The following is a 9,808-nucleotide window of genomic DNA, read 5'->3' on the forward strand; positions in this document are numbered from 1 at the left end:
ATTCACCAGTAATAACCGCAATCAGACGGAAACGGATGCCTCTCTGCACCGCAGCCACCAGATGCAACTGGCACGAACAATCAACAGTCTTGATGGGTGGCAAAAAACCAACACTCGGGAAACAAATCAAATGAACAGCTCAACACAAAAAAACACACGGCCCACGTGGGTTGCCTCTGCGCAACTGTGCGTGTGTGCTGGCGCGCGAAACGTCAGCCCAATCAGGAGCAATATGCATATATGGGTCAAACTGTAATTATCCGCCAAACGCGCATATCTTGTGTACACGATGTTTTGCTCGCATCATCACACGGTACGGGCTGTGTGCGGATCGATACGATCAGGCAACGATCATCAGGCGTGCAGGTGCGTGCACCGTGTGTGGCCTTGTTCTTATAATCATAATTTCGCTCCCTCCCTTGCTGGTCTAATGCAATGGCCCAAAAAAAAAGAAGAAGAATTACACAAACAAAGCAAACACACAGCCACCCTTATCCCATACCGTCTAGTGTAATGAGGGGCAGAAACAGCTCTGTCTACATCAAATTCAATCAGTGGTGAGAATCGTATTTGAATAGTCTTCTCTTCTTACGTTCTAATTCCAGAGCCACACCAGTCGGTCTGTTAGGCAGCCTGCCGAGCATCGCAGACGGATCGGATCGATGGTGTACAGCTTCGAGTATGATCGAGAACAAAACTTTCTCCCAGAAGACGATTCCGTAACGATCAGTGATTCAACATTGCAACAGACACGTTGGTGAAGAGCTACGCCACTGCGTAAAGTGTCCAGGGCACCTGTCGAGCGGGACTTCAACAAACCAGCTCACCTCGTTACCGTTCGTCCGGCTCTAGGTGGATCTGTTCCCAAACCTCGATACACACCACTACACCCGGGACCATCGTCATCTCTCCCCCCGTCATCATCACCAGCTCCAGCGTTCGGTTGCGGATACCGTGCCAGCAACGTTCGGGGCTAACGCAATCGCCGGAGCGCATCCCGAAGCGCTACCACGAAACACAACTCACCCCAAATCGAAAGCTCCCGGGGTATCAGTTCTCCCGGAGAGTTGGGCATAGGCTTCCGCGTGGTAGTAGCTTCCAAACGTGGGTAAGCATCTTCACGAGAGCAGCCCGCCGCGCGAGAGCCACCGCCACAGTATATCCAGAGCATACCGGAGTCGGACGTCACAACAGCTGCTCGGAAGGGTTATAGCCGGCGCGCGATAGTTAATGCGTCGCCGCGCACACGAACAGCGCACCAGTGTTGGCTCGGGTTTCGCCCGAAACGCGTCGCGAGTAGCAGCAGCAGCACCATATCTCAACGAACCAACGGCTACGGGCCGTTGTTTGGGGACCTGTTAGGTGGACGACGGGCATCACAGCTCGGACGTGTTATGTAAATCACTGGAATCTCAGCGTGATCACACGAGAGCGTTGTTCAGCGCACATCCGTGCAACTCTCCCATCATATTCTTATCATCCGCCACCATCACCGTCAGCATCCAAGCAACCCTCGGCAAAGGGAGGGATGTGCGTTTTTTGTCAGTGTGTGTGTGCGATTGGGGATCGTATTCCCGTGTTGACTATTGCGTGCGATTCGTAATATAATTCTCAACCGCGAGCGAGTTCCGAACAGCCGCAACAAGAACAGCTAACTGCGCACCGTACGAGTCATTCGCAAACTAAACCCCTGTCAGCAAGGGGCGACTGACTTTACCGATGTGGCAACCTCGCACACAGTGGACGGCAAGTGTTGCAGTGTGCTCGGTGGTGGAAAAACAGCTGAAATGCTGACTTTTGCAAAAAACCATCCAATACGACCGCGACCAGTATAAACAGCCAACGGCAGCAGCAGCAGCAGTGGACGGTGGCCGACCACCAGTGGCTTCCGTTTGACGATGGTGTCGTTAGCGACAGTGCAGCACTTATTGATGGGCCCCGAGTCCGTTCACATCATCGCGCCGGGCAATAACGCGATAAGAAACGATCAGTTAAGATCAAGCTTGTGTGCGATCTGTAGCGCCATGATCTCGTTCAAGTGATCCCTCATCCGAACGATTAGCCGTGGGGTGGGCTTTAAGGTGATTCAATTGGCAGAGTGATAAGCGCGAAACCCTTTTTTTTGTACCCCAAGCGTGTGGTGTGGAAGGGCCCTCCGTTTGTGAAGGTGAAACGGCAATCTTGGAGCGCACGTGTGTGTGTGTCTGTCTGTGAGCCTTGTGTTGTTGTTACTTATTATTTTGAATTTGTGCTCTTTGCGCGCTGCAGCGAGTGTGTGTGTGTGTGTGTTTGTTTGTGTTTCAAGACCATTCCGGTGAAGAGTTGGAAGAAAGGTATTTCGCGGTACAGGAGGAGGTCATACCAGACAGTGTCGAACTGTGTTGGAGGTGTATGTAGGTGCTAAAAGTAACGTTGTAACATTGTGCGCAACGTTTGGGGCAGCTAGTTAGCATCCCCCCCGACAAGCAGCAGCAGAAGCCTGCCACTCAGTGTGCAGTAACCGTGGCGAACGGATCGACCCCAACAGTGTCTTGACCATTCTGTCCCGACCGTAGTAGCATCGCATCACCGTGGTGCCCTCCATCATGTACTGGATCCGGTCGAAGAAGCTGCGCGAGCGGCTGGCGCTCGGATTCGGTGCCCTGCTCGTGCTCTTCACGCTACTGCTGGTGGTCGATTTACAGATGGATCTCGGCGTGTCCAGGGGTGAATTTATCCCGTCGCACGCGCGCATCCGGTACGCGAATCAGCAGGACCGAAGTGGCATCTACAACGAGTTTCACCGGAAATATCTGGCGAAAAGTAATGCGTCCGGTTCGAAGGAATATCTCACGACAAACGCGCAAGCCCAACACCGTGGCCACACCGACACTTCCGGTCCGGGGTATCCCGGCAAGTCGGCATCAACTACCACCGTTCCACCGCCACACGATCGCTTCAAGGATCTAACGGCGCTGGTGGTGGCCCCGCGCGCTGGCAAACACCGTGCACCGCAACCGTTCGAAAGGATTATTGTCCGCGAAGAATCGTACACGGACGATCCGATCGATGAAGATGAAGCGAATCCAACGCTCGGCGAGCTGCTGGACCTTCGGCCCAGTCCGAATGCGTCCAACCTGGAGCGGTTTCAGTTGCGCATCTCGAAGCGTGAACTGTACAGCCGGGACGATACGCTCGTGAATGCGGTGATCGACGACATGATCCGGCTGCCGATCCTGCACGTGGTGCAAAAGGAGGGCGGCACGCAGCTGAAGCTGATCATCGACTACCCGAACGATGTGCACGCCCTGTTCAAACCGATGCGGTTTCCGCGCGAGCAGCAAACACTTCCGAATCACTTCTACTTCACCGACTACGAGCGACACACGGCCGAGATAGCGGCCTTCCATCTGGACCGGTTGCTCGGTTTCCGGCGCGCAATGCCGGTGACCGGGCGCATCCTGAACATCACCACCGAAATCTATCAGGTGGGCGATGAGGTGCTGCTGAAGACGTTCTTCGTGTCGCCGTCCAGCAATCTGTGCTTCCACGGCAAGTGTTCGTACTACTGCGATACGTCACACGCGATCTGCGGCAATCCGGACACGCTCGAGGGTTCGTTTGCTGCCTTCCTCCCAACGCAGGACGATACGCAGCGCAAGGTGTGGCGGCATCCGTGGCGCCGTTCGTACCACAAGCGCCGAAAGGCACAGTGGGAAACGGACTCCGACTACTGCACGATGGTGCGTGACATTCCACCGTACGACGAGGGTCGCCGGCTGCTCGACCTGATGGACATGTCCGTGTTCGACTTCCTGACCGGCAACATGGACCGGCACCATTACGAAACGTTCAAGATCTTCGGCAACGACACGTTCCCGATCCACCTTGACCATGGCCGTGGGTTCGGCAAACCGTTCCACGACGAGCTGTCCATCCTGGCGCCGGTGCTACAGTGCTGCCTGATCCGGGCGTCCACGCTAGAGACGCTGCTCCGGTACCATAACGGGCCGAAACCGTTGTCGGAGGCGATGCGCGAATCGATGGCCATCGATCCGATTGCGCCCGTGCTGTGGGAACCCCATCTGACGGCGCTCGACCGGCGAGTTGCCATCGTGCTGCAGGCCGTCCGAGACTGCATCCGGAAGTCGTCGGAGGAGGAGGTGCCCGGCGGTATTCCCGATGTACCGAACGCGCTCGGCGAGACGGACACGGTGGCGAGGAATGGGTTCTATCGTTCCTAGCGACTGGCGGCGTACCGGCAAAGGACGGACCTGCAGGAGCGGCATGCGCGGCTGCACGCGGTTAACCGGTACTCGATGGCGGGTGATCCCGCGAACCATCAGCTCCAGTATCACCCCCAACATCAACACCACCACCACCACTATCACCAACCGCAGCAGCAGCAGCAACAGCACGGTGCTCCAAGAGCAGGCTCGTCGATGCGCTTCGACCGAAGCCGAACTCTGTACATAGTTTAATTGATATAGTCATACATGTGTGCGTGGTGCGAGTTGAGACACTATTAGCGCTAGGCAGATAAGGTTTAGGAAATTGGTTTTTCTACACAAAAAAGGGATGCGAATCGGCGTGTGTTTGCGCGAGCGTGTATGTATGTGTGTGCGAAAGAGAGCGTGAGCGATGTGCAAGTGCGCGTGTGAAGTGAGTTGAGAAAAAAAAGGGCCAGCCAACTATACGGACGCCCTTCGGCCTAGGTTCCTAGCGGAGTGTCAAGCGGAATTGCGGAAATACGAAAAGGGAAGCGATTGTGCTTTAGTTTATTGATTTAGTCTTTTAAGAACACGGATACGCTTAGGAAGCGAAACTCATCTAGCGGAAGTTTAGCAGCAGCAGCAGCAGCAGCACACACGTACAGCTGATTCTTCTCGGTAGGGTGGTTCGATGAGTGGCCGAGGATCAGTAAGATGGTTGTAAAATAGAAAATAAAAACTGACGACGACGAAATGTAAACGAATCGAGCGTTGTACGAAAAGCCTAACCACCAGCAACGTGCGTAGGTTCCATACTCACACCTTCTTCGCCTGTTAGGCCTACTCTTCTTCAGGTGGTCACTACACTTGAGTTAAGTTTCTCAACCTTCATTGTTAACCCAAAACCCGCGAAATGGGAGTTTATTCCCCGTCTGCCTGTTAGGGAAGCTAGGAGTAGGTAAACCATTATTAGCGCAATAGTTACATACGGTCTTCATCCATCGGCGGCGGAAGAAATTTCCACCAGCCTTTGGTGAAGCTTTGAGGCCAAAGTTTTATGACACTACTATACACACATGAACACACGGGATAGACTAGACAAACGGTTTCCCAACAGTGGTTTATGTTTTGCGAGTTGTGAATTGTTTGTGATTCTTTGAATTTGACCATCGTTGTTGCGTTTAAGTTTAAACTTTGTCATAAGTCAACTCTGTCACTCTGTCAGGTTAATACCGTTCTTTCCCTACTTTTTTAAACTCCCAGCACTAGTAAAACAGGACACTTTGCCAATTATTAATGTTGATTTCTCGTGCCGGATTTGGAACCGACTTCACTTGAAACGGGTGAACTGTGGCTAGCGCAAGTTCACTCGAGGGGCCAGTAAATAGAAAAAAAGGCAAAAGCAGATACCGGAAAACCGATCGCGATCGAGACGGATCGGGAGATGAAAACAAGCAAAGATATTAGCTACAGCTTGCCGAAAGCAAAACTTGTTCGGCTACACATTAAATATCAAACCATAAAACGATACGAACAGATAATGGACGAGGTAGTAAAGCACAGTGGCCATTTCACACGAGCCGCCAGATTTGAATTGAGAGAGCTTCAAGCACCAGACGTCAATAGTTAAGTTTGCATCGCGCACATGGTGCTGTTGTGTGCTGTTCTCTTGTTGTTATGTTTTTAAATAGTTCGCATTGCGCATCGCACCGAGAGAGGTTTTAAGTTCCGTCAAGTGGCGTGAAAAAAAGGGGGATAAAAATCTAACACATAGCACACAAGCAGCTTCTAGTAGGTGGCAAATGGAGCAGAGAGAAGAGAAAATGCATTAAAGAGCATGAAAATAAAACACCGGAGCAACAATAAATCTAAAACAAACACACACCCATAATAAATACCATAAAAACAACCAACCATGATGATGCGCGATATGGTGAGAATAGCAACAAACCAGTATAACAGTAACGATTATAATAATGGACATGCAATATGAAATACGCTATACGATAAGAGAGGGGGGCGATCTAATAGGCCCCCCCCTGGCAATACCCGTCTGCAAAGCCTCACTCACTTCTGTACGATCGGTTCAGTTTACGCTAAAGAAGAAACCAGAAAAAAGCAAAGCTTTTCCGCTCACATATCGCCAAAAACAAGCGTCGTCGATCGGTGTGGATCGAAGAGTCTGCGGAAGAAAGATGCCAAACAAAAAAAAAAATCTCCCTCCTTGTCAGAATGGGCGATAATAGCCACCCCTAAGCAAACGGGTATCGATTGCTCGACGGTTTTGTTTTGGTTTTTCCCACCCTTTATTATGTACACACTCACTCCCCCTGTACGGGGTGAGATGAACTTCGAGGGGTTTAGGGCGCCCATTCCCGACCTGCCAATCTATGACTCCTCTAACGGCTCGATTCGATGTTAATATTCGGAGGGATACCACAGATTGAGCAATGGATAGGTCAGCTATCGGATCGGATAGAGCCATACCCGTTAGTGTCGGAATTTTTAGCAAGCAATCATTCCCCATCCCATGCTTCGGTTGGCGGTCAGCTGTGCGTTGAGTATCGTTGTACATTTTGTAAAAAGAAAAAACACACACATTCACAAATCCTTCCGCTTTGTGTTGGGATGTGCTGTTCCCTATGTATGTCTGTTATCCACTCCAAATCGTTATTCGTTATGCTATTCTAGTGTATCTGTGTGTGATGGGAGCGACAGTGGTAGTAGTAGGAATAGTAGTAGACAACACTATCGGAGCAATATTTCACTGTTAAAAAGCATTGTGTCAAAAAGCAAATAGTAAACAAGGCTATAAACCGAAGGGGAAGTAACTTCCTGCCCTTCCTTGGGGGGATTTTTTTGTGTGTATGTAACGATAAACTCACATCTCACACGGGGTCTGTCATCTGTCAACCATAGTAAGCATGATGATTGTGTAGCAGAATAGCTAAAAACAAACACATTAGAACTTTCAAGAGCGAATCAAACAAAAACACAAAACAGCACAATATAGAAGAAAAAAAAGCATGATAAAAGTCTGTTGTTAGTGTTTAGCTAAGCAAGGTTGAAAACAAAACGAAAACTGATAAACGGAAAAGGTGACAAAAAAAGGTAGGACAAACAGTAGCCAACCAAGGAGGGTAATAAGTAAACAACTGAACAGCTGTGGTATCGATTATAAACTAATGATATAATATATTATTACGAACGGGACGGATAGAGGAACCATCCCTGAACGTGAACGAATAAACTATGAAATTTGACAGTCAAAAAATGGACGCTACCAGCGCGTTACATCCGAAAATGAAGTTAAGCCAATTATCACCGCATTTTTCCGAGCTAGGAGATGTGACTGCAACGGGTGTGAAATTGTGCGCGGTTGGGCGTGCTAATCGGTTCGGTTGATTGAACTTTACCTTTACCGGAACAGAGCAAACAATTCTAAGCCATTCCATTTGGCACGTTGCGATGTGCTCTCTGCGGGGATGCAAACCCAGCCAAGCCAGCGGAAGATGTGTTTTCGCTCGTTTGTTTTATTTGGAGTTTTCTTTTTGCATACATTTAAAGCAACAGCAAAACAAAACCGTTTTGTCGTTTTGCAGCCATATTTTACTTCCCCCAAGGATAGTTTGTTGGGGAGTTACAGTGAAACAAACCCCCACCCGGTCTCGGTCTCCGTGACGCTAATGTCAATCATGGCGTTACCCCGTACGTGCCTGTTCGCTTCCTTTTTTCCCGTCCAGGGACACTTCATGTACTAGCACACCGTTAACGTCTTGTTTTAATTCTGAGAGTTTGGGTGTTTTTTTTATTGCTAAGTGCTGTTGCTGCTCAGTTTGGCCGGGGGGGGGGGGGGGGGGGGGGGGTGGACATTTATGAATCTGTAATCCGAACGGACGGAATCTTATCAGACGGAATGGTCGGTCCAGCTGTAAGTTAAACAAATGTCAATCTACCACGAACGGCGAAACAAAGTGAGGGAAAAGTTTGGGTAATGAAATCATTTTATCAACTGTCCGTCAGACGACACTCGTCGGAGTAATTCGCCCGAAAACCCTAAGCTCAACCACGCGAGCTTTTGGTGTTGGGTTGAGGTAAAATGTGCTGACCGTGTTACCAGACTACGGGGCTGTTGGTGGAGTGAATGTTACAAAGAATTCAACTAACCACCCAAGAACTGAACGATTGTTACCGCTCGAGGTAACTGGGCGATTGCAACTTCGCATCTACAGTCTGTGGCCCAGTTTAATGTCACTCGGTGCCCCGGTGCTCGGTGAGGGTGCTAATCGTTATATTTACATTTTTGTCACTCAAGAAAACCTTAGATAACGGGACCTGTGTGTGTGTGTGAGTAAAGCTCTGAATAACTCCGGTGCGCTGTTGTTATGTAGCAGCATGTAATTGTGATTTTTGGAGATAAATTTTGCACTTACAAACTGTTCTCAATATCAAAATTGTAAACGGGTTGATAGTCTCGGGGAAAGTCTTACGGCCTGCGAATTATTTTTGTCCGTCTGGAGCACTAATTATTTACCGGCAGCTTTAAACCCCTTACATAATTTTGCATAACTTTTATTGTTTCGGTGAATCTATCATTATCAATTGCTACAGCGAACCGAACAAGCTTCTTCCAGGTTGGAACGGCCCCAAAATCACACGGCGCCAAGCTTCCAGTTGCGTAAGCTGCTACGGTTCGGTGGACAATAGCTTTCTGTTTTCGTGAAGCTGGGAAAATCTTTTTTGAACCAACCCTTATCAGATGATCTCAGCTCGATGCGTAAACCCAGTGTTTCATAGTTCTGGTATTTCGACAAACAGAAATAAACAATGCAACAGTGCAGTGATACATCTCGCGTTACGTCTTCTCTTCTCAGGGTGCAATCAGCTCGCACCGGTACAGCAACAAAAAAAAAACATCACCCACAAAACAGTTCACGAAAGTTCAGCAAAGCCTAGCTTCAACCCTAGCCCGAACGTCCTTCAAATGCTGGTGACGACCCATCACAAACCCTCGCGTGACTCCCGTCAATCTTGTTCTTACACTGTCTAATTAACGACAAACCAACTCACCCCGATTGCAGAATGCACAGACAATGGCACCGAACCGCGGACGCGCCAAAAATGGTGCTCGAATGTACTTTTTTTTTGCAGCAATCCTGCATTCAGTGTTTCGAGCTACAATGCTTCCCTATCTGCTGAATCCTTTGCACAGGATTGCCCGTCCAGCGCTGCAAACTTTTGCGTCGTCGAAAACTTCATTCATCGCTGGCGGATAATGATGACAGCTGCCCTTTCTGCTCGGTGCATTCTGCAGCGCGGCCGACTGCGATTAGTAATTTATTGTCGTACGCGCTGAATATTATTTGTGCAAAAAGTTTTTCGCAACTCATTTCGACGACTAATTAGTAGCGGGAGAGGGGGGCGGGGACTTTTTGTTTGGCGATCGATTGCGATGGTTTTGTGTGTTCGGGTCAGTAAGACTGCGAAGAGAGTGGAAAGTAAGAAGAGATTTAAAAAAGGTTGTTTTTGTTAAATAGGTTTATAATATTTAAATTTTTAAAGACGTAAATTCTTTAATTTTATTCCTTAGCCGTGTTACGCGTTACGCGTGAAAGCGT

General features: G+C 49.3%; 1 protein-coding gene across 4 annotated transcripts in view; it reads left to right on the plus strand.

The window, feature by feature from the left end:
• The window catches only part of LOC118507668 (extracellular serine/threonine protein CG31145), a 50,388-nt gene extending 42,924 nt beyond the window's left edge, over positions 1–7,464 (plus strand). For 3 of the 4 annotated variants that reach the window (XM_036046452.1, XM_036046451.1, XM_036046453.1), the window contains one exon: positions 606–7,464. In XM_036046452.1, coding sequence (XP_035902345.1) covers positions 2,586–4,223 — 1,638 coding nt within the window. In that variant the 5' untranslated portion in view covers positions 606–2,585 and the 3' untranslated portion in view covers positions 4,224–7,464. The remainder of the gene's footprint in view (positions 1–605) is intronic. The other variant, XM_036046454.1, reaches the window with a different exon arrangement.
• The last annotated feature ends 2,344 nt before the right edge of the window (positions 7,465–9,808 follow it).

Source organism: Anopheles stephensi, chromosome 2 (assembly GCF_013141755.1).
Source record: "Anopheles stephensi strain Indian chromosome 2, UCI_ANSTEP_V1.0, whole genome shotgun sequence".
NCBI lineage: Eukaryota > Metazoa > Arthropoda > Insecta > Diptera > Culicidae > Anopheles > Anopheles stephensi.